The sequence below is a fragment of the Mastigoproctus giganteus genome, chromosome 7, assembly GCF_048544385.1.
Source record: "Mastigoproctus giganteus isolate SK-2022 chromosome 7, ASM4854438v1, whole genome shotgun sequence".
Taxonomy (NCBI): Eukaryota; Metazoa; Arthropoda; class Arachnida; order Uropygi; family Thelyphonidae; genus Mastigoproctus; species Mastigoproctus giganteus.
This window is the reverse complement of record NC_143581.1, coordinates 148389481-148415498: the sequence shown is the minus strand read 5'-3', so window position 1 is coordinate 148415498 and position 26018 is coordinate 148389481. Positions and strand designations below refer to the sequence as shown.

The window sequence follows — 26018 nt, the reverse complement described above, 5'->3', positions numbered from 1 at the left end:
CAGACTAAAAGTTTAAGCTTAAATAAATAGTACTTATCTTGATGAAGACTTCATAAAAACCAGCTGAGTTGCTTGATAGTCATCTATGGAACATGCCAATACATAGATTTTATAAAGATGCCATTTAAAAACTACTTAAAATCACTATAAAGCAGGAGCTGAATCACACACGTCTAACACCTAGGCCACCTGGCGGTACCAAATAACACTGCTAAAAACTCATGTAGCAAAGAAGGAAAAAGAATTCGCGGGACAGATTTTGAAGGTGCAGGAGGATGATTGGAAAAGAAAAACAATAGCAATCGAGGAAGCATCTACAAAATTGTGTGAAGTCCTCGGGACAATCGCTCGCACCCTTCAGGAAATAAGTGCTGAACGGTGTCTTTGCACTAATGACCGCTGCATAGTCACAAAACGGGATGCAGCCACGCAAACGACACCCCTTGAGTCTGCCGAACTGCTTACACAAAAAGAAAAGATGCACAATAAGAATCCCTTTAGGGTGGCTAAAGAAAATGAAAGCGCCCTTGAAACTCTTCTAATCAAATCAGATTACTGCAAGTTCCTTAAATCACTTGAGAATCGGGATCAGAAGAAGAAAAGCGACAAACGTCCACAGGAAGTAAACAAAACCACCGGTGTAGTGAACCACACTAATAAGTTGACTCTGTTTCACGAAAGAAATGATCATATTGTACCACACGACAGACATGACCAAGCTACTGAACCGAGAATCGCTGACCAGAGATGTGTTTCGAGAAGCAAGAGCCCCGCCCCATTTTCTCCCCCACTAGAAGGCAACCAAAGAATTCCAACAACATTAGTCAACAAGCGATTATCAAAGACTCACCCTAGTAAACAGACGCTCGCAGAGAAATATGACATCTCTGTCGCTTTGCCCAGAACCAAGATATTTGTCTCCCGGTTTGGACCCTCAACAAGCCCCGATTCCATAAAGAGAATGTTTCTTGTGGAACACAATGTCCGCATCGAAGTAAAACAGCTTAAAACTAGGCAAACTGGCTACGCCTCATTTCTAGTAAGATGTTCACCCACTGCCTACGAAAAAGTTCTGGATCCCGACTTCTGGCCTCCAGGCATACTTATCAGACCTTTCTCGGACGAAAAAAGGCCATCCCCTCAGCAATCCCTGCTTACTTGTCCTCTACAATAGCAATCATCTATTCCAAAAAACCTCCATACATGCCACACAATCAGGGTCTTCTCGCAAAATGTGCGCAGCATTGTTAACAAATTGGCCCCTCTGCAATCTCTCCTCCTGCTCGACGAATATGATTTCATCTGTATCCAGGAAACTTGGCTTAACCATGGAAGACAACTCACCCACTTGGCCACTCCTCACCATTACAAAAATGTTTGCAACGGCAGGGACCTCAAACGTGGAGGTGGCGTCTCCATCATTTACAAAGACATCCATCACCTTGTGTGTGTGCACAACTCAGCGACTCCCCTGCATTTGAAGCCATTTCTGCAATTTTTACAGTTAAAGAAGTGAGAACTCAAGTTGTAGCGGTATATTTACCTCCTGACCATAATCCCGACACAAGGGATGAGCTAACTACCTGGATTATAACCCACCTCAAGCCTCACATGCTCACCTTTGTTTTAGGAGATTTCAACATGCCTTCCCCAAGACACGAAGCTGCTTTGAAGGACGTCGTACGCTCCTTCTCATCTCTAGGCCTTAGACTAACCCATACGCAACCTACAAGACGACATCAAAACCTAGACCTCTTATTTCATAACCTTGACCATCTTACTCTCACAACGCCGATTTTTAAGTTTGCATCAGATAACCTCCCAATTTCCTTTGATAGTGAATGTCTATGTTCTCCCCGACAACTTGAACAGCATGACCATAAAGAATCCCAACTCAAGATCTTCTCATTAAAATATATGCAACCTCAAATCATCCTACAAAGACTAAAAGCTACAGACTGGAAAAAAATTGCTGCTAGCCATCCTGATCAAACGCTTACCAATTTAGCAAACTTGTTAAAAGACATCGCCTGTGAAGGGGCCTCCAAATCTGTACGCCTGTCTCCCAGGACCAAGAACTGGTTTACCAGCGACGCAAAACTCGCCTTCATCATGAAACAGAAACTATACAGGAAATGGCAAAAAACACGGGATCTAGCCGACTACCAACTCTATAAAAAACATCGGGCACGCTTCCTACGCATTCGGAGGAAGGCGCAGAATGACTGGATTGCACACAGAATGAAACTTGGGAAAAGAATCTTCACCAACAAGAATCAACAGTCCCCCATGTCCACTGACACCTTCCTTGCATGGGCTAACTCGCTCGCAACTAAGCCCCTATCTGCCCCAAACCCCTTTATTCGGGTTAATCCACCAGCTAACCAGACATCACTGGATAAAATAGCCATCACAAAGGAACGCCTTACTGAGGTCATCAACAGTCTTCCCAACAAGTCTACCACTGGCCCGGATGGATTCCCTATTTTCATGGTTAAACTGTGCAGTGTATATATCATTGATCTCTTGCTTGATGCATTCAATTCCGTCCTCGTAACAGGAGTTTACCCTGCTATCTGGAACACATATTATGTTTCTCCAGTTCCAAAAAAGTCTAACCCAAAATTGCCTAATGACTACAGACCAATTTCTGTAGGATGCACTTTTCTCAAAATCTTGGAAAGAGCCATACTTCCTGCTCTCATCCATCACATGTTCGGCCACAAACCTCCATACCTCCATAGTGTACTACCTGGACGTTCCACGATCACCAACCTCTTGGACACACTGTTCAGAATTGAAAGTACCTTAAGCAACAAAGAGCAACTGGATATTGTGTTTCTCGACATTAAGGCGGCCTTTGACAATCTGTCCACCCATGCATTATGTACCATACTGTGCAACTATTTCAAAATCTCTGGCAACATCTTAGTTCTCCTTAGGAAACTCCTTCAGTCCAGGATCCTATGGATCAGAAATCAAAACCATAATCACCACATTCTCTGCTCCAGAGGGCTCCCCCAAGGGGGCGTTCTCTCTGCCGCCCTCTTCGCCGCATCTTTAGAACCCTTCCTATCAAACCGTACTAATTTTACCACCTACGCAGATGATATTAAGTTCTTCGTCATCACAAAATGCCCCCAGTCTCTCCAGTCTATTACTGTGAGCTCCAACCGACAGCTACATGAACTGGAAAACTACCTTCATGCGATTGGGCTCTCCATTAATAAAGAGAAAACTGCACAACTCTCTATCACTAAGAAGAAAAATACCAACGAGGTGGACATCATTATTGCGAATTCTCCAGTTAAAAAAGTCACCCAACATAATGATTTGGGTATCATCTGGGACAAAGACCTCACCTTCTTGCCTCACTTTAATGCCACTCGAACGAAAACATATTCGGCTTTATGGGCAGTAAAACAAGAGATCTCCAACTTCCATAACCCGGACCTTATCATCAAATACATTCTTCGTTGTATTTTCCCAATTCCATTATATGCCTCGACTATATGGTCCTCAGCACCCTCATCATACCAAGCCAGGTTCCTCTCCCTGGAATTCTGGATCTTGAAATGGCTAAATAGGGTTGCTGGGCTAACACCTACAATCTCAAAATCTGTTCTGGTCACCAATCTTAATACGCTTCCTTGGAGGTATCACATCATCTCTAGGAACCTTCTTACCCTCTCTCAGCTTCTATCCGGAAAACTGAAGTCACCCGATATTTGGGATGTCATCGCCAGACCGTCCGACAGTAGAAGATGCCAGTCCAACACCTCCCCATACAGGTCGAAGCTGCGTAGCATGTCCTCCTTGGACAACATGTTTCCACACAACTCCTTCCAAATATTTAACAGATTAGCCATAGACGCTGAGAAACTTTGCAAGGACAGAACCTACAGATCTTCCATTCTTGCAGACATGTATGCCTTAGTCAAGCTCTAGGTGGACTCTCTGTGATACCGCAATATCCACGCTTCGATGTATCCGGATGCACTTTTATTTGTTGTAACTTTATGTTTTTGTACTTGTTGTAACTTTATGTTTTTGTATTTCTTATAACTTTATGTTTTTGTATCTTCACCAGTGGCTGTTTAAGGCCGTATATTGTATCTGGCTCTGTATGCAATGCATATGTCTGTATTGTATGTTTTTTTCTCTGTATATAACTCATGTCCTCTAGCTGCATAGCTGTAAAAGGACAGTTCTTCGGAAATAAATTGATATTAATAATAATAATAATAATTAAACTTGGACCACAATCAAGCGCTGTAACCAAATAATTGCATAGCGCATAAAGATGAATGACGTTGTTTTGAATTTTCACGGTGTCAACTAAGTCCGTGAGGGATAAGTACAAGGAAATGTACGCAAATTGAGGATATTCTGTGGTGGGTTTGGCTATTTTACTTGATGACTATTTATAACGAAGTCCAGGTGAAAAACCATGCGACCCTCGCTCAAGACCAGATAACTCAACCACAGTGTTCTTAGTTGGTCTTCAGCAGTTTAATTTTAAGAACCTTTATTTGTCCTTTGATTTAATACAGTTGATAATTAAATAATACCACAATAAACAATTGCAGAAAAATATATTGTGCATAAATCATGACCGTTTTTTTTATTTCTTGCAGAAATCCCTCCCCCTACGAGTGTCCCCCAACCGACACCTGCTTATGAAATCTATTTACCACGTTTAAGAGGTATGATCTTTGAATACAATGATATATTAAATATGAATGTAGCAGAATTCTTATGCCAGATTGTAGAATGGTTTTTAAATAAGTCAAAAACTTGTACCTAAGGACATTGATTTTCACTACATAATTATAAGTTTATGACTTATGACCATAATCACATAAAATGCTTGAGTATTAAACCTTACATTTTCAAAAGGAACATTTACTTAACATGGATTTGTTTTGAATTTATTTATTTATGTCAATTTTTTATTCCAGAAGTAAATTTAAATTTTAAAATTTGATTCAAGATTCTTATTTAAATATTTGTCTGAAATTTCTTAGGATTATAAAAATTTTAAAAAATGTTACGTGTCTCCTTTTGACTGCTGAAGAACCCGAATATTGGGTTTACTTCTGACAGGTGGAACGCTAACAGAAAATGCAGAATTAAAACTGCGAGTTAGTGTTACCTCTTGTATTTATCATTTGAATCGCGTTTATCATGTTTTTCTCTTCTAGCTCTCTGTTTTTGGCACTGTCCCAGATAATGAATGTAATCCTCTCTGCTGCGTATCAGTATCCTACACGTTGGTCCGCATTAAATACGCTACTTATTTTCCTAATGTTTCTGACCATTTTCTTTTTAAGCACAATTCTCCTGAAATTATTTTCAGCTTCTTTTGAAAGCAGAAACAAGTAAAATAATTGGCATTACAAACATCGCGCTTATTCGACAAACACATTCACACTACGACACCAGATCGTTCCAGATAAAGGCAATCCATACACAGCGAATATAATTTATTACGTCAAATGGCCGGGTGTAAGAGATGGAGTTCGTTGCTACTGGTGGCGTGAAAATGACAAATGTAAATATATGATGGATGACTTCCTCTCCCATTTCTCCGGGACAGCCTCACTACCGTAAGCTATTTATCTAAAGATGGGGGAAGAAATTCTGCCATAACAGTCATTATTGGCATTCCAGGGTGATTTATATATGTAGAATCCTATTTTCGTGGTATATCGATGCATGACAACCTAACTTCAAAGAAAGAGCATTTATTGCCAACTGTTTGTCGTCGCTATCTGCTCTCTGGATGATTGAAGGGCTGACGTTTTTCTCATTTTTTTTAAGTTTTAAAATTCAAGAATTTGTTTTGCCTCCGACGAGTATTTTAGGATCGTTTACAAAAGACTGCAACGACACTCGGACTAGTTGGCCATTATACTTTATACGCAACGTACAGAAGTATAAATAAGAATAGATGTACGCTTTCGATTTCCATGTTTCCAGTTTCATTAAAGCATACCTAAACTTAATTTTAAAAATGTTTTGTTATCGCATTAAAACTGCTCAGTGTAACGGAGTAGTTTTAATCTTTTAACTTTATTAGAAACGTTCTAAAGGGTGTCAAACAGGCAACATAATAAGGGGTGCGGCCAATAAGTATTTACTCTCATAGAAATATTTCAGTTAAGGTTTGAAACTTGGAATGTCAGTTTCACCCTTCTCTACACTGTAAAGTTACCTTCAAGAGCCGCATTTTTCCCATCTGTGGATAAGCTCTTTCAGGCCTCTTAAACAGAACTCCTCACTTTAAACAGAAAAACAGGCTTTCATTTCGTTAATTATCTTCATCAGTTTGAAATCTTCGTCCCCGGTAATGGTTTCTTCATTTTAGGGAAGAGGAAGAAGTCTGAAAGTGTGAAGTCGAAGAATAAGGTGGGTATTGCACATTTTCAAAGCCACATCTGATTATAAGGTACATATGTTATATGTTCTTTAAAAGGCCTGTTCACTGTGAGAGCAACCCAGTGAACAGGAGCATTATTAGCTAAAGGGTGTCAAACAGGCAACGTAATAAGGGGTGCGGCCAATAAGTAGAATTTGGACACCTTTGGATAGCTTGGAAGTTTTTGTAGTATTCCCCAGTTATTCTGTTGCCTTTTGGAAAATAATCTGTAAGGATGACACCTTTAGAGTCCCAGAAAACTGGCAACATGGCCTTCACGTTAAACAATTGAAAATTGCCTTTTAGGAGGGTTGGTGAAGATGAATGCTTCCATTCTGTTTTGTTTCTGGGCCATAGTGATGTATCCAGCATTCATCCATCGATACAGTTCGGTCAAAAAAATCAAAAATTCTCTCTGCAAAAGTTCCAACAATTGAGCAGAACAATTTTACCTGTGGAACTTTTAAGGTGTCAAGGGATGCCGCCTTATACAATGTGCACCAACTCATGCATTTTGGTGCAAACAGAGAATGGCTATAAAATTTATAGTCACACGACTGTCTTCAAGGACTAAGTATTCCACGTCCACTTAGCCACAATGGCAAGGTCTGTAGCTGAGATCGGTCTTCCTTTACTTGGGTCACTGTCCACACCTTGACTGTTGCAGAACAATGCCCCATCCATTCTGCACTCGTTGTGAAGACATTTTGGACGAAACATGGCATCGTACAGCTCAACCAGCGTTCTTCCTCTTTCCTAAGGTGAAACTACCCTAAAAGGAAAGATATTTTACGATGTTGAGGATATAAAGAAACACGTAACCGCTGAACTAATCATCATGTCTTTGGACGCCTTCGCTGACTCTTTTCAGAAACTTTTAGAACTTTGTGTAACAAGTGCATTCAATCAGGTGGTGATTTCTTTGAATGAAAATAAAACCATTTTTGAGCTCCTTCACTTTGTGTTCTTTTTAGGGAACTAGTCCAGGAACTTTATTGCCAAACTCGTATAGAATAAACAAATAATATATAATAAATTATTAAATATAGTAGTTATTATAATTTATATAATAATAATCAGTAATCTAATCCATGAACGGTACTAAGTACCACAGGTTCTAATAACTTTCATGTTATGGTCAGCTGTCAGAGGTCATTATAAATGCTTTTCTATTTACAGTTCTTATATTCTTGTCAGAATAATTTTGTTTTATGAGGTGATGCCATTATGAGAACTTAAGAACTGCCATACTTGTATATAGGGAGAACCACATGTTCTCGTTTATACTCCCGAACGACTACCAGGTTCGAGGACTTTAAAATAAATCATGAATACAATCGTTAATCTTATTTAGCAGTAATGGGCTTGAACCACGATCCATCAAAGAACGTGTGCTACTGCACTGCACTCCTGATCACTCGTTTACCTCACCTTCCAGGTGGTAATTACATAATGCAGGCTTGTTGGTTGAGAGTATTCATACAAAATCATCATAGGTGAGATGCTTGTTTGGGGGGGACGAAGGAATCACAAACGGTATCTTTTTGTTTGTATTAAAAATAGGCCCGTAAAACCAACGGAAAATATTTCTCAACTGTGACGGCGAAGGGAATCGAACCCAGGCCCTTTCTACAGCGTCAAAGAGCACCACCCTATCCGCTTTTCAACCGTAAGGATTTTCCCAACAATCTCTTACGATTCAAAAATTGCTTGTCCTTTGAACCCAAATCACTATTCAAATGATTTTTTCTTTCAGTTTAATATTTGCTGTTAACGAAACTCTTTACTTTACTTTCAGATTACCAAACTATTAAGAACGATTCGCTTGTGTCCAGGAAAAGCTATGGCGTTCCAGCTACCAATTCTCTCCGTGACGAGTCCCACCATTTATCATCAGGTGAGCTTAAAGATATAAAAATAACTAAGTAATAATGATGGAACATTGAAACAAATAATTTTAGGGTTGGGCTCAAAGGAATTATGTGTTTGGTAAGCTAAACAAAAAATCGACCTGAATTTTTTTTTTAAATCATGTGATACTGTTCTCCTAAATACGTAGCAAGCACTGGGTATACGTTGAACATAAATGAGTTGTACAGTCAGCAATTGAATTGTTTCTTCATGTCCAGCTGGATCGCTTGAGGAGAGAACAAATTTGTAGTAACCAACAGGGACCACCTTTTATCACGTAAGCCCTCTTTCACTTTTATTTCGTTATTCTTGTAGGTCGTGTCATTGTGCTATGTGTAAAGTTTGACCACAAAATAGATTCCAACCTAGATTCAAAACCTCATTCATATATTCAAACCTTATTCATAGATTCAAACCTCATTCCACCTCCTCCAAAACCTATGGCTACCTGTAATATAGCTGGTTCTCTTTAATTATTATATTGGCATCCTTTCTCATATTCTGTCAAGGTTTTGAAGGATATGCACTATATTCCTAATTTTATTTTATAAACTTTCTTTTTAAAATTATTCTGCTATGTAAACTGCAACAAATCGAGGGTAGAGACTAGATCCTATGCTGGTTTGGTTTGGTTTGGTTTGGTTTGGTTGAGAGTTTATTGGCGCATTAGCGCATAGGCTATAATGCACCAACAGTAAACGAATAAAATAATAATTATAAAAATGGTAAAAGATAAAATGAGATAAAATTAAACAGTGACCCATGAAAATTGGTCGCTATGTCATGAAAGGACTGTATGCTATATAAGTATAGAAAATCGTCAAAAAAGATATAAACCATATAAAATAAGTATTAAAAGTAATAAAATAGTATATCTTAAATAGGTCTAAACAAGTTAATTAAATTTTAAATAGTTAAAAACAGCTGACACGTGGTCATTGTCAGATAGTATCTGACTGAGCGCATAGTGCTCAGCAAGATGGCTAAAAGCACACACACACACACACTGTACTTCTTCCATGTCTAAATCGTGGACATTCAGTTAAAATATGTCTAATGGTTAAAACAGTGTCGCAGCCTTACACATGAGAGGGTCATCCGCACTGCATCCTATGCGGTGGCGAGCAAGAACAACTTCCTCTGTACGATTCCTACGCTTCGATTACAGGGTTAATCTGATACAGCTTGGTGGTGATCTGTCCGTGTCATAATTGTTGTCATTGGGAGTGTAATATATTTCTTATAACTTGCCTGTAGTTTGTGTTGATCTGGCTACAGCATCTGACAGATCATTAGCCCTGATTCCAATGTGGGTTGGGACTGATTCCAGCTGAAATGGATGTCGAAATAGATTCGTAAAGAAAATATTAAAATCCGTTTATTACCACAAGAATATAACTTATGCTAAACCCTGGACAGTACTGAATGAGAATTATAACTCCTCATTGATGAAGCCTGTACTTAAAGAATCTGTGTATACCATACACCTTTGATAATTATTAGTTTTGATGTGTTCCGAGGCTAGCTCTACAAAATACAACTCTCCGGTGTATATATTGCAGACGGGATAATCTACTCAGATACCGTTCTGTCTGTGCAGAGGATATCATTTGTGCAGAGGATCCCATCAGGAGTCAAATGGCCAGATGGCCATTTGACTCCTGATGGGACCCAACATTGCCCACATTTGGCCCCGTGGAGGCAGACCAGGTACCCAGTAGCTCTATATTTTACTCTGGCAGACCCTGCCACCTAAGTTTTCTGAGATTTCAATGGCTAGGGCCTATATATATAAGGAACTGTGGGCAGGCGATGATTTAAATTCTCCAGTAGCAATGCTTGATGATGAATTGGGTCTAGCCATCGAAGTACACTATTGTTTATAGTAGATAGATGCACTTGGAACCCATAATCTTATTTAATTTGGATAAGTTCACGATAGAGGCGGAGTAAAATGCAGCGGTATGCTCATCAATTATTAGATGAGATGGCACGTAGGAGGTTCAAGCCCCTTGTATACTTCGGCCGCATTTGATGGATATGTGGTAGGAATGTCAAAATATTATCGAATAAAAGTCCCAAGAATTTCGCATTATTGAATGCAAGCGCCAAGAATTTTGTCTCGGGCGCTACTAGAATGATGTTTTATCCGAGCTTTAGTTCTGAGTCAAGGTGAAGGTTCCATTTGCAGCAAAAGGTGTACGCAGAGGGTCTTGTGAGATAACAACCCGAAACTATTAGCCACTGCCCAGGAGATGAGATAGTCGATAGCTTGTTGCAAATTGTCTTTGCAACATGACATAACTCACATTACATGACTGAGCGAAGATACGGAAATCAACAAATAGGGAACTTTTCATTGCTGGAGGAATATGTTCAGTGATAGAATTAAATTTGATATCAAAGAGCGTAACACTTTGCACTGACCCTTGGGACTCTCCCTCCTCTTGGTAAAAGAGGTCGAGAGAGATCGGACCACACATGAACTTGGAATCAGCGGTTCAAAAAAAAATTTTAATAAAAAGTGCTGGATGTCCTCTAAGACCAAGACTGCAGGTATCTTTTAGAACACCAAATCTTTAATCCGTATCAAGCGCTTTTTCCATATCAAAAAAAAAAAAAAAGTGGTCGAGTGTTAGTTCCTTAGGAAGCCACGCTATATTCTGGAAAGGAGGTAATTTGCTTTAAATATTATATTAAGCCGGCATTGAATATCCTTTCTACGATATTGCACAAGCAGCTTCAATTCGGCGGTAATTGTTCGGAATGTTTAGATCCGTTCCTGGCTTTGGGAAGACAAGTACGATTACCTTATGCAAGAGTCCGGAAACTGGTCTTCAAGAGAAATTCTGTTGTACAGACAGAGCAACCAATCCATAGATCAAATGAAAGACGTTTAATCATCTCATAATGGATGTCATCTGGCTGACGGAACTTGCCTCGCATAGGGATAGTGCCGCTTCAATTTCACATTCTTGAAGACAGCTTCAAATTCTGCTTTTCAGCTTTTTGTTTGAGGGCCAGGAACTCTGTGGGTTTGATGTTTCGGCAGACATTTTAGCAAATATCTCCCCCTAGAGTGTTTGGAATTGCAGTTGGACCAGAAATTATACGCCCATTATGCTCTAGGATCGATGAAGTGTGCGATGTGTATGTGCTCTTCATTTTCCGAACTTTATTCCAGATGAGTTTAAGTGTCACTGCATGAGTGATGGGATGTGACACGAATCCAAGATCCTTTCTGGTTCTGACGTCTAACGTAACGTGTTTTGATGCTTGCATATTTGAAGGCTATTTAGATTATTTGTCATGGGATAACGACGAAATATCCTCCCAAGCCTTGTTTTGGGCCCCTTTCTTGCTACTCAACATTCTGCATTCGACCATAGTTTTGGAGATGGTGGAAGCTGAGTCAATGTCATACCGAAAATGAAAGTGTAAAGTGGGTGAAAGGGTAGTTCAGTGAAGTTACTCATTTTGTTTCACACACCATGCATCGGAGAATGACTGGAAATAACTGGAAATAGTGCACTGGGAAAAGTAGTGACTACATTAATAAACAATGTGAATTATAGTGTGAAGCAATAAAATTTGTTTTAATTTATTCACCTACTAAGTTTAAAGATCAAAACAGAAGAAATAAGTAGTGTTAAGTGGTCTCCCCCATCCTTTTTAAGCATATTCTCCTTAAAATCTTTCTTTTAAACTGGTTCCTGACTGAAACCTAACATATTTGAATGTCTCCTGTTCTGGCTGTATCAATGTTCTGTTTTGTGGCTAATAAGCATCTAGGATGCTTATCAGCCGCAAAATATGAATGGCCGTTTATCACACGAAAGTATCCACACTGTCTCTCTCTCTCTCTGATTCAATTTATGCAGTCACTTTTGAAAAAAATTGTCAACAATCATTAACAAGTGAAGGGGAAGGCTTTCATATGAACCACTACTCTTCACAAATTTGTTCACATTACGCTGACAGGGCACCACGTGAAAAATAAAATTAAATGTCATTTCCAAAACATCATGATGTCACTTTTTTTTTTTACAAAAATCGGGTTACTGAAGTATTAGAGACTGAAAGTTATTTTACAAAAGCACTGCAAAACCCTTAAGCTTGTCAAATATGTTGCATGAAAAAAACAGGTTAATCCGAGATTCAGTGTGAAAACAACAGAAGTCACAGATTTAGGTGTCTTTTAAATACGATCGATTGCCAGCTGCGTTGTCGATTCTCTTCCTATCACGTGATTCTCACAAGCAATGGTGATCCCAGATAGGGGCTACAGCCAACTCCTTGTCACAAAAATAATATGAATTTCTTTTACTGCTACACGATGCTTAAAGCTCAAAGATTTCCCAAAGTCTGTTTTGGTCCCCTTCAGTATATTCGCCACTGCCCACAAGCGTATTATTGAAAAGTTTTTTTGGAGAGGTGCAATGTGTTACAACCAGACTTTGCGCTGATCCTGTTTCATTGTAATATTTAAGCGATAAATAACAGAATAATGCCTGAAATTGATTCACAGTAAAAAAGTGAAGCATTGAAAAGAAGAACGTGTCAGAAGATTTTGGAAACCAACCCGTGGTTTCCAAAAAGTCAAGGGACCAAATGACTAGTATCGTATGGTTACAATGAGTACAAGATGCCCCTTATTCCCAAATCTCGAGGGAAGGGAGTCCAGCAAATTTGTAATTTAGCTACTGGCTTACTAACGTTTTTTTACTTTCTTACAGAGAAACAGATGAGTCCATCTAAAGATACCAGGACAGAAGATGAAGAAACTTCCAGAAGGACACAACAAGCGCCAACTCAACGAAGCAAGACGGGTAAAACATATTTAATAATATGCAGCGAAATGGTATTATTTAAAGAAACAAAACGTTACCATCTAATATTGTAAGGCATATTTCGAGAGCCATGTGACAACTAACACTTTCTTAATTTTTTTTATTCCATTAAAAGAATCTTGTTAGTTTCTTTTAACAAGGAAATTCGTTTGTAGTATGGAAACTGATATACAGCAGGCAACAGACAGTTACAATATTTCACTGTTACTTCTCCTTCTGCTTCTTAAAACCCCCTTTGTTTTGTTTTTGAACAAACTGGAATCTGCAAACATCCCTTACTAATCATAACACGTTTATTTTGCCTCTTTGCCTCAGATGCCTATGCTTCATGTGTTTAATTTATTATGATACGTCACTCTTCAACAGAATATCAAAATCCCTTAATGAGGGGAAAAGGAGGATTGCAACCCTCTGGTTGAGCCTAATACAATCACCACTTTCTCGCATGCATCCATTTTAAAAACAACGTTGTAAATCATCAACATAATATGAAAATCTTGAAATATGTTAACTTCGGCTGACTTTAAAACCGTTATTTTTAATAACAGATGAAACTTGTCAGTAAAACATATTTTCCTTAGATATTATTTAAAACTATTTCCTTAATTACTGTTTAAAATCAATATTTCCGAATTCCAAATTCTTAAAATTTTCCCAGTCTATTGGCCTTATGCACTATCGATTTTCTTTCCTATGGCTGTCATATTCAATTATATGAGTGAAGTTGGGCGATCTTTTTTTAATGAGTTTTCTCTTGCAACTGGAACTAATTTCCCTACTATTTTCTGGGGATAAAGCTGGTATTTGCTAAAAGAGCACCAAACCGTTTCTTTGGTGGGCGGAGAATCATTTGCAGAGCTCCGATACGGATTTTTATTTGCTTATATGTATGCTGAATGCCTGAGTCCAAACTAGAAGCTGCTCTGTTCTGTATCCAATTAATTTTCAGCTTCCAACTGGACAACGAATTAAAACCCGAATAGCATATTCCATCATGGAATTCGGCCATTTTCTGTACACTGCGTGGTGTTAATACGTGACACATTCATGTTACAGTGTTGAGTTAGGTAAGATTAACTGTTGGGCAATAACATAACCACTAACAACCTCATTACAGCTAAATATCCTCTTGACATCTAAACACCTATGGTATGTTACATACCAACTGCTTCATAAACGTCCTTACATGCATCTCCTCTTCAGAAACATACATTTAAATGTCTGATAGTGTTAAAAATAATAGTCCCTCCTTCTGTTAACCGGTCCTCCAGTTTTATTCATTTATTTTACTTACACATTTTGTTGGTCCGCTTAAAGCAAAAGGTTGGGACTGATGGTTAAGCCAGTAATTCTATCTCTCCGAAATCAGTGGATATTTTAATCAACCGCATACCGTGCTTGTAATTGTTCTGTTTTAATAATGGTGAAAGATGCCCAAGCAGTGAAACATTTACAACAACTAAGGAAACTATCCATCTCCTCCAGGCGATGACATCATGAACTAGGAACGAGATGAACCTAGTGGTGACATCATGAACTAGGAACGAGAAGAACCTAGTGGTGACATCATGAACTAAGAAACAGATGAACCTAATGGTAACATCATGAACTAGGAAAGAGATGAATCTAATGGTGACATCGTGAATTATTTTCTTTGTTTATCTGTCTCTCTCAACCATAATAATTCGTCATTCTGAGCAGAGTGCTTATACGACAATTAGATCATTCTGATCCACCTGTCGATCTTCAATTCTTCCTGTTCGACTGCAAGTGTTGCTCTTTCTTTTAATATCAGTAAACCATTATTCCTTCAATTCTCTTCGACTTATTTCTAATTCTCCCCTCCTCAGTAAAACGTGTTTAATTTCCAACAAACCATCCCATGCGTTCCATCCATGTATTTCAGAAGGTCAAATGTATATATGCGAGAATTCTGTCACGAGAGTCCCTATCTTATTTTCTTATTTGGAACACAAACTCCCTAAATTGCATTTTTCTCCTAACACACAAAGAAATCCAATATAAATTGTTTTCTTCTGTTTTTTTTTTTTTTGTTTTCCCCCTCCGATTTCGTTCACCTCGCGCGTTATTTTCCGTTAGCCAACAAAAGTTTGAGAATTACGTATACAAATCACGTGACACTTCTCCACTGCCTTTTTCTGGCAACAGTGCGACACAAACACAGCAAGAAAATCACATCGCATGCTAATGTGATAGGAACAAGTTAAATTTAGCCGGCAGTGTGTTTGGCACCGTCCCCACGCTATCGCCTGACATGCGAATCATGATTTATTCTCATTGAAGATTTTTCAGACACTAAAATTCATTTCTCTGCTGAATGCACCGAGTAAGAATCGGAAGGGGAAAAGAAACAAACTCAATTTTCGGCAGGAGAACGTATTTGTAGACAACTCCGATATAATTGAATTGTTTACTCTTCTGTCCGTTATTATATGTGTGAGATGGCAATCGTCTCGTATCGCTGCTCTGATTTATATTTATTTCCACAAGTTCACATCTTCCTTAATGGCACTTCAACCGCACGCTGAATATAAAAGGCATTAATTATAGCAGCGCTCTGTGCTTGTCCCCTCCATCGTACTACTTTATTGATAGTAATTGCCACGCTCAGTTTATGCATTTCCCTTTTATAAGAGGAGTTATAGCAGAACTTGTTCGATTTCCTATTTCAAGTTTACTGTATGCGCGTTCTAAGGTAAAAATTACAAGCCAAAGCAACAAAAAAAAATGAATTTAACCGATTTTAGTATAAATATAATCATTCTTTAGCAACAGGTAATAAAATAACCCAAACAATGCTTTAAAAAAAGGGAAAAAAAATATTTGGCCAGGATCATTTTCTCGACACTGTTGACTGCAAGAAAACAAGCGTTAATGTACAAATTCTTCATAATTAAATACAGTTCTTCCTATTACATGTATCTCCTTGGCAGCAATGATTCTCTTTCGGTTTTTTTCTTGTATTTTTTTTTTTTTGTTTCGTATAAAGTTTTGATAATTTTCGATTCGCCCTCAAGATTTAATCGGAATCAATCAATTTGGCAATATTCGACCATGAAACAACGCACACACTGCACTCAGATGAATTATCTTGATTAATAAAAAGCATTTTATAACCTAATATCAAATACGATGGTGGGTGATTTTGAAGATTTTCTAAGAATGCAAACTTTTGAAAAGATCTGAGCAAACCAATCAGTAAAAAATGAGATTAAAAAAAGTAAAGTTGATTACCAATAATGCCGTTGTTTTTGGATTTTAGGAGCATTAGCTACTAAGACCATATTGCTGAGTGTATATTGTCTGCGAATTACGTGTTCTAAGGTCGATTTTTTGTTTTCTGTTCCAAAACCCGAGTTCCGGGAGAAAAATCCACGTTACCCTCGCCGAGATCGATTAACTCGGCCACGTTGTGTAAAAGGCCCATAGAACTTCCTCGCGTTTAAAACAAGACTTGAACTCAGGTCTTCTCCACCCAGTGTGAGGAGGACGGCGATCCTACCAACTGTGCTACCCACGATGACTAATAATGACGTGATCAACGCTAGCGATTCTATTAGAGAGCCAACATTCAAACTTTTAGTTAAGGATTCAAAGGCCTTGGAGAAGTGTAGTGAACAGCGTATTCGAGAAAATCACGTTGAATATTTGTTAAGTTGTAGTCCAACAACTTAACATCCAACTTAGCACTACTGTCCCTAGGACCTACGACAAAATCAGGACCCAAAAAAATATAATTCAAATAGAATTCAACGATTTTCAACAATAAAATTTTACAAGGTAATCTTTAAGCACAGATTCCTAATATGAATTCTCTCTTTGGCTTTTTCTGTTAGCAAAATCATCAACTACATCATAAAAGTTCGTATTGCCAGTTAGTGATGAAGTAAATGTTGCGAAAATACACTTCAAAACCAAATTTGTAGAAACACTTACTAATTTCTTTGAAAACAAAAGAAAAGTTGATTTCACTTGGAGTATTTTAATATGTTCGATATAAAGTAGTGAATCCAAAGCATGAAGAGCACTTGGGGCCTACGAACACTAAAAGACAAGCATGACATGTCTCAATAACGTCGATGAGATCTACTCTTATTACTCTTCAGAACTCAAATAACGCAAGATAAGCGTAGTACATTATAATTATAGATGCGTCTTTTTCATGTATAAAAATATAAAATCAAATATCTGCATTTGTATTAATCAATCCTCCAAATCAAATATCTGCATTTGTATTAATCAATCCTCCTTAAAGACAAAGATGCAGTATACATAACGACTAGTAGTTATTTCTTTCATTTCATGGATAGTGAATAAGTGTTCTTTTCTTTCTTTCAGCAGGAAATGGAAGCCAGGGATGTCTGAGAATAAACGAATGCACGTCGTGGGTGAATATGATGATGGTGAGCATGTGGTTTCTATGTCATATCTAACTTCGCCTATTCCAGCGTCTATGGAAGACGTGTCATCCAGAAAGCGGGTACAGTGCTAGCGATGATTGTCACTCATTAGCAATATGGAAGAACCAATCCGTCTTTAAAAATTGAATGAAAAAAAACGCGACAATGAAGACTCCTGAGGTGCCAATTCGACTGCATACAGAATGTGCTGTCAATCGACGATCGTGTCTAGAAACTTAAGAGATTTTTGTGAAATCCGCATCCGTGCGCATATCTTGTTTGTGTTAGGGTGCACGGAAACTACGGAAAATGCAGCAGCGAACAAAATATAAAAGACTTCACACTGCTGTGCAGGCAATACATTTCATCTTCGAAGAAAATAACAACCAACCCCTCATCTTCTCTTGGTGCTGTTCATACATTCGCTCTATTTCTTTCCTTAATCGTCTGTTGTGAAAAATTGAGGTGAGTATGGACGGCCAAGGAAGGCACTTTAAGACAATTTGCTTTCTTCCTTCTTCAAGATTCTCCATCATCCATAATTAAATCTTAGTTATTTACTTAGTTATGCCGCCATCATCTTACACGATGTTATCACGTTGAATCCTCTTCATCTTACTCTTAACGAAGACTCTTTCATCGAACTACAAGATAATCCCTTGAACATGAACAGGATACGGACAGACTTAAGGAAGTCTCCAAATTCTAGACTTAAAATTGAACTAGATGAGTTGTGCTGACGAAATAGACTAATGGGCCGTTTACGGCTCAATATTTTGTGTTAAGTCTGGCAGATTCCATTCACGGGGAAGGGCGAGGGGGTGGGAGATAGTGGTTTATTTTAAAACAGCAGTGTTTTCATTAAAACACGCTCACCTGAAATGTTGCTCAGAGAAAAAAAAAACAACTTGTCATGCATTTCGAATGTCACTTAATGTAATGAAGAAAAAAAATCATTTAATAAAATTGGTAATAGATGTTTGGAGGCTATATTTTCAATGCAATTTCGAACGATAATTAAGAATATTAAATAAAACAAATCGAAGGGAAAAACTGTTTCTTTTTCTCACTACAACGATGAAATAAACGTGTGATTCAAAAGCAATAGTTCGTGAATATCCTGGATTATTTTTTATAAATAAAAAACGAAAGCTCGTCCACTTCATTTTGCTTAATGTTACCCAATTTACAGAAGATTAATTACTAAACATGCCATCATCAAACAAGAGAAGAAGATCACTTCGGCAATAAATTATAATATGCTCGGAAAAGGGCACACCCAAGTTGACAAATAGAAGAATGAAAATACTACACTTTCTTGTACGATATAATTGAATTTTTTACAAAATTAAAAATGTTACGTACGCACTCTTTGGGCCTTCTTCACTAGTATATGTTTTTTTTTTTAAATTATACCTACTGTAACATCATATTATGCGAGTTATTTAACTTATCATTGGTCAAAACAGTATACAATAAGTACCCACTGAATTGCATTCTTAACATCATAGAAGAATGGAGAACATAGAATGAGAATAAAGCATATCTGTTCACTTCAACAAAACAAAGGTTCCGGAGCAGCCATTTTAGACAAGGCGACTAGACTCCAACACACAGTCTATTAAGTGACGCAGAAATAAATTTAAAACCCAATACAGCTCTAAAAACAGCTTCGGGGGCTACTTATATCTGTAAGAGTACAAAGGTCCATAATTCCTCTCGGCCTGATCTACTGTGAGTCGGAAGTGACACCCAGGTAAAACCATGGCAAAAGGGCTCGACAATAGCGTTCTCACAAACAAACGTTTACAATTAAGACCCAACTGAGCTAGTCGCCAGACTCAGACACATTCCCTTATTACATAGGAACTTACTCAGAAGCTTTGATCTCGAATCTCTATTTATCAGCATTCACCATAACGTACACCAAAACAAGATTCGCATGCAGACACGACACAGAGATACACACTCGATACCCCTAAGCTTATTTCTATAACAGAATAAGTTTTATCTCATAGATGGTTCATTGTTAAAATTCACCCTCTAAAAGAAGGGCTTCGGTATAGAAAATCCCCCTATAAGTCCTGCTTGCGAAGGTTTTCATGGCAGATTTTAAATCTGCCTGCCCTGTCCTCCTACACTTACACGCCTAAGTTTTGGCTTAGGTTAAATGATATGCTTATATACAAATTTTCGAAGCTACTTTGGATGGATTTAATTTCAATCTCGAATTATAGGATCCAAACATAGCCGTTTCTCTGGCCAGGAAGAAGACAAGTCCATCCTCACTGCCGAATGTGTTTCTCAGGAGCGCCACTATTCTTTATTGCAAACCTAGAGACAAACGGACAGCGTATTTATGTTTTCTTAAACCACCCGATCTCTATGAAAAGAGGCATTATAGGGGATTAACCTGAGTACTATAAAAACATTTAGCTCGAATACCTGCACCAAGACCTAAAGCACATTAAACCTATTCTCCAAAAGGTTATCCCTTGTAATTCATTGGAAGACTCAATAGAGAAGACAACAAACCAGTTAACGGAACTTGCTCTACAACAGCCCAGCCAGACTTCGAATAGATAATTCAACTACCATAAAATCCTAAATGGAGAAAGCAGTTCATCAGGCTTTCCAAGAAGTTTTTGTTTGTTTGTTTATACACTGCTCGACAAAATTAAAAGAACAAAATGTTTTTCATGAATATTTTATTGCAAACCGTGTCGGCGAAGGCGAATATTTGATATAATACGCATCCTAGCATGAAAATTCCAAATATCCAACAGAAATCAACCTACCACCTTACAGAGCAGCACATTATCCAAACTATTGAAGCCTAATTGTGCTCTCCATCCCTAAACGGGAATGAAGTGATGTGGTTGCTACTATATCACTTCATTCCAATTTTTTTGTTCAGCTCAGTGAGATAGTCACATCTCCAGTACTCAGGATTGCAAGTCATCATCGTTTAGATGATTCTTTGAGATGGTGGGCCGTTGGACGACTTGAAACCGGCCAGTCGCAGGCGGAGTGACACATTGGCTTAATGCATCACAGTGTCGTCTTGGCACTATGGAAGCAGTTTCAGGAGACAGCAAACATCACAAGAAGTGCTGGCCAAGGTCACCCGAGGATTACGTCAACAAGAACAGACCGCTATTTGGCTCTAACAACAAGACGGAACCCTACGACGTCCTGTCATCAACTATCTCTTGAGGTAGTTGATGACAGAACTGTCTCTTGAGGTGCTGCGGCCATAGGTTCGACAGGGCTGTGTTCATCATCATCATCATCATCAGCCATTTTCAATCCACTGCAGGATGAAGGCCTCTCCAGCAACTTTCCAGTTCCTTCTGTTTTGAGCACTGGCCATCCATTTACTACTCAAAAACTCATGAATTTCATCTGTCCATCTCTGCCTTTGTCTTCCAGGTTTTCTTCTAGCTCCTCTTGGGTACCATTCTGTTATTTTCTTAGTCCATCTGTCATCATGTCTTCGAGCTATGTGTCCTGCCCAAGACCATTTTAGTTCTTTAGTTTTGATAAGAATGTCCTTTACTTGAGTTTGCTGCCTAATCCATGTGTTTCTCTTCTTATCTAAAAGTCTGATTCCCAATATAATTCGTTCCATTCTTCGCTGTGTAGTTCTTAGCTTCTCTTCCATTCTTTTGGTGAGTGCCCAAGTTTCACTTCCATAAGTCATGGTGGGGAGTATACATTGATTCATTATTTTACGTTTCAGACAAACTGGGATATTGCTCTTCAGTATGTGACTATATTTCCTGAATGCTATCCATCCAAAATTTATTCTTCTCTTGACTTCCAGCCATTTATCATTATTACAGCTGATAACTTGTCCCAGATAAGTATATGACTCCACCTTTTCAATTACTGCTCCTTCAATCATTATTTCCCTTTCCGTGGCATACTTGTTCATCATTACTTTTGTTTTAGCCATATTCATCTTTAGTCCAAAATCCTTACTAACTGTGCATAACTGATTAAGATTTTCCTCTAATTCTTTGGGATCGTGGCTTATGACCACAATGTCATCTGCAAATCGTAAATGGTTTAGGTACTCTCCGTTCACATTGACTCCTTTCTGCGACCAGTCTAATCTTCTGAAAGCTTCCTCAAGGGCAGCAGTAAACAGCTTCGGAGATATTGTGTCTCCTTGTCGAACTCCTTTCTCGATTTTAAATTTGCTGCTGTCTTTGTCTAGTCTAATAAAGGATGTAGCACTCTCATATATTTTCTTCAAAATCATAATATATGGAGTATCTATGCCTTGTCTTTCCAGTGCCCGAAACATTGCCTTATGCTGTATGGAGTCAAATGCCTTTTCATAATCCACAAATGCCAGGCATAATGGTGTTTTATATTCATTTGCTTTCTCCATTAGCTGTGATATTACGTGAAGGTGGTCCATAGTTGAGAATCCTGTCGTAAAGCCAGCTTGCTCTTTCGGTTGATTCTCATCAAGTATTCTTTCTAATCTGTTAGTAATGACCCTTGTGAACAACTTGTAGATATGGGATAACAAGCTAATTGGTCTATAATTTCCAATTTCTGATTTATCTCCTTTCTTATGCAGCAAAACTATGATTGCATTATTCCACTGCTCAGGCATCACACCTTTTCTAATGCACTTTGTGAAGAGCCTTGCCAGATTTTGTGTTATGTCTCTTCCTCCCAATTTTAACAACTCTACAGTAACTTCATCTTCCCCCGGGGCTTTCTGATTCTTCATTTTCTTCAATGCATGTTCTACCTCATCAGGAAGAATGTCGGGTATGTCGTATGTGTTGCTACTTTGCAATCCATCTTCCCCACTGCTGGTATCATTCCCTCGCTCCTTGTATAATTCTCTATAGTAGTCTTCTGCTATTTGAATTATGCCTTCTCTGCTGTTTATAAGTACACCATCGCTATTCTTCAGTTTCAGTATCATTTGTCTTTCTGTATTACTGCTCATGGCTGCTGATTTAAATCCTTTGTTTTCCCTTAATGCTTGTTCTACTTTTCTTGTGTTAAATCTTCTTATGTCCTCTCTGAGTCTCTTTCTAATGGCTTTGCATAACTCAGTATACTCAATTTTCTTCCTGTCAGTCTTTTTCTTGCTCTTCATTTGTCGTCTTTGGTTCATCATGACAAGTGTTTCTTGACTAATTTTTTCTTCTTTGGATTTCTGTTTCCCTATAGGTTTCTTGGGCTTTATCACTTTCAGAAAGTTGTAATATTCCTCGTCGATATCTTGGTCCTGAGCAGTCTGCAGAAGCTCAAACTTGTTCTTAAGTTCCAGTACATACTGCTTTTTCTCCTCCTCTGTTATTTCAAAGACCTTTGTATTATTTACTCGAGTCAGTTTTTTCCTTTCCTTTCCTACATCTATATCAAGTGTACATCTTACCATTCTGTGATCACTTCCAACATTTACCTTATTCAGGACGGTAACATCATTCACAATATATCTTCTGTTAGTGAGGATGAAGTCGATTTCATTAGTTGTTAATCCATTTGGACTCTTCCATGTCCACTTTCTGTTCACCCTTTTCTTGAAAAAAGTGTTCATTACTGACATTCCTTGAGATTCTGCAAATTCCACAAGTCTTTCACCTCTTTTATTTCTTTCACCAATTCCAAAATTTCCTATAGTTCCTCTTTCTGCGCTGTTTTGCCTTTTTCCAACGTTAGCATTGAAGTTCCCCATAATAATAGTGTAGTGGGTTTTCTGCTCATCTAGAAGACTCTCAATTTCAGTGTACATTTCTTCAACCTCTTCAACATCATGGCTCGATGTTGGTGCATAAATCATTATAATCTTTAGCTTGTACCTCTTAGAAATCTTGAGTATTAGTCTTGACACCTTGGTGATGTACTTTTGAATTCCAAGATGTTGTTTTTAAAATCTTTATGGACCAGAAACCCAACTCCACCTTCACTCCTTTCACTGTTTCCATTGGTGTACAGCAGATTTCCACTTGATAAACTTATAAGTGATTCATTTCTTCTTCTTGTTTCAGCCAAACCGATGATATTCCAATTCACATTTTCTAATTCCTTTTCCAGCTCTAATATCCTGTCTTCACCGATGAGTGATCGTACGTTATAACAGGCCAAGTTCAATTTCCGTGCATGGCAGCCTGGTCGTACCCAGAGATTCTTAGCACCCTCTGCTTCCACTCTGATCCTCTCGCTGCCATAAGAGGGAGAGCGAAAGCTGCTGGGGACTGAGGGCCATTTGTATTGTTGTGCTCTCATTGCTGGAGGGTTTGGTCTTTTCCTCTTCACGCTGACCAGGCGTCTTGAAGACTGTGTTAAGAAGACTCAATTCAGGTGGACTCTATGCAATGAAACCAGTGGTTTGTATCCCATTAACTCCGAGCCACCACAGAGTTTGTAAAAATTTGATGCCATGAGCATGACTTGGAGCCCTGAAAAATGTGGTATAGTTCTGTTCTCTGGTAAGTCCCATTTTTGTCTACAAACAGATTCTAGACGTTGTGTCATTTGGAGACAACGAGGAATGAGGTACCATCCTACCAACACCAGAGAAAGGGACGCTTACGGTTGAGGCGATGTTTTCGTTTGGGGAAGAATAATGATCAACGACCATCCCCTCCATGTTTTTGATAGGGATATCCACCTCATTCTACATTAAGTGGCTAAGCAGATTACTTTCATGAAGTGAATCTTTGGGATACTGTATAAGATCGCAGAAGATATCAAACTGATATAAATTTTGAAAATAAGAGTTTTATTAAACAGATTATAAATAATGCAGTTTTATTTCTTAAAAATCAAATCGGGTAAATGTACTCCTTCCTTATTGTCTCATCTTTCTACTCATACCAGGAGTTGAAATGTAAAATTTTACGAAACGATCTTTAACTATCCTATTATTAATTAACAAGTATGTATATGGCATTGCCAATGCGCGTTACGAACAAGAACGGCAATACAGCGTGTTTCGAGCCCTAATCTATGTGGAAAAGTTTCCATGATACAACGTAAGAAGTGTTCATCATTCACTGTGATTTTTTGTGGAATGTTCTCTTTTAATTCAGCGGTACTCGAAGAGAAATAGCTACAAATTTTCTCCTTCAGTATCCCCATATAAAAGAGTAATTTTCATTGATGTACCTTGGAAACCAAGCAACGTCACAAAAACAATATAATTGGAAATTATACGATGTCATTTGAAAATATGTTCCCATAACGGCACAGTTGTGCTATTTTGTTGGAAACGCTCTTCTAATCTAGTGCAAAATCGTTCCCATGAACCACATGGGTACCGCAGATGGCTCATAGAGATTTGCTTCGGCTCAATTTATGCAATAAATGAATGTATCATCGTACATTCACTATTATCGTTGGATTCCTCACCATTTCTAGTCTCAAAGAAGAATTGGAAAAGTAAGGGATATCAGAAGGAGTGTTACGTGAGTGCTCTTCGAATATTATTGAATTAAATGAGAAGATCCCACAAGAAATAAAAGTGACCGGTGGAAACTTGTTATCTCGTTTTATGGAAAATTGTCTACAGAGATTAGAAATTAGGTAACTAAGCAGAGAGAGAGAATTTACTCATTTTAGTTTTAAAGCTTAGAACTGGGTTATTTGTGCTGTTAAATAAAATATATCAGTTCTTTCAAATGATATTGAAAAACAAATACCACTAATTCGCACCCTGCCCAAAAATGCATGAAAGGAAAGCTTTATACAAATCTCTATAGTGTGCGAAGGAACGTTATCTACGATTTTCATATTTAGCACGAAATATATCAAATCAAAATGTGGAACACTATTTTAAAGTTTTATTTTTTCTGCAGGTAACCGTCGTCTACAAATAAAACAGCATTTCTCTTTTCACTCCAACACAGTGTTTTTGAGTTACCACACGAGATCCCTTGGGATAGTCTAATGTAGTTGTTATTCAGTGATTGAACTCAGTAGCTGGAATGAAATATTAACTGGTCACAGATCCAGTTGATATTTCATTTTTTAATGCTTAAAGTAAAACTCCTGGTCGTAAATTCCTTTATCTCTTTCCAGAGAGTGAGTATATATGAGATCTACTCTACGTAGAAAATTAATTTCGATTTAAAAACTACAGTAAATAACTTGCTGAAAAAATTTGCTTCATCCACTCTCTCTGGCTGCTTCATCAGTGCATGGTGATTTTAATTATTGCTCTGCCCCATGAAATATTCAGACTTCTTTAACGTAATAAGATTTTAGAATGAGTACACACCACGGAAACAAGCCCAATACCATGAAATACGAGGTAACATAGTTATTTCATGGTATCAGACTACGTATGAGCATGGATGAATACAGGAAATATTAACTGAAAATTACTTATTTCATCATTTAAAAAATTTCAAACTGAAACAAAAAGATCACCAACATATA

At 38.0% G+C, this 26018-nt stretch overlaps 1 protein-coding gene across 1 annotated transcript in view; it reads left to right on the top strand.

Annotated features, from left to right (window-relative positions):
• Positions 1-18405, top strand: part of LOC150083256 (lachesin-like) — a 467532-nt gene extending 449127 nt beyond the window's left edge. The window contains exons 7-10 of the mRNA XM_090378452.1: positions 4638-4706; positions 8220-8318; positions 13069-13161; positions 17542-18405. Of these exons, the coding sequence (XP_090234578.1) occupies positions 4638-4706; positions 8220-8318; positions 13069-13161; positions 17542-17636 (356 nt within the window). The 3' untranslated portion in view covers positions 17637-18405. The remainder of the gene's footprint in view (positions 1-4637; positions 4707-8219; positions 8319-13068; positions 13162-17541) is intronic.
• Positions 18406-26018: the final 7613 nt, after the last annotated feature.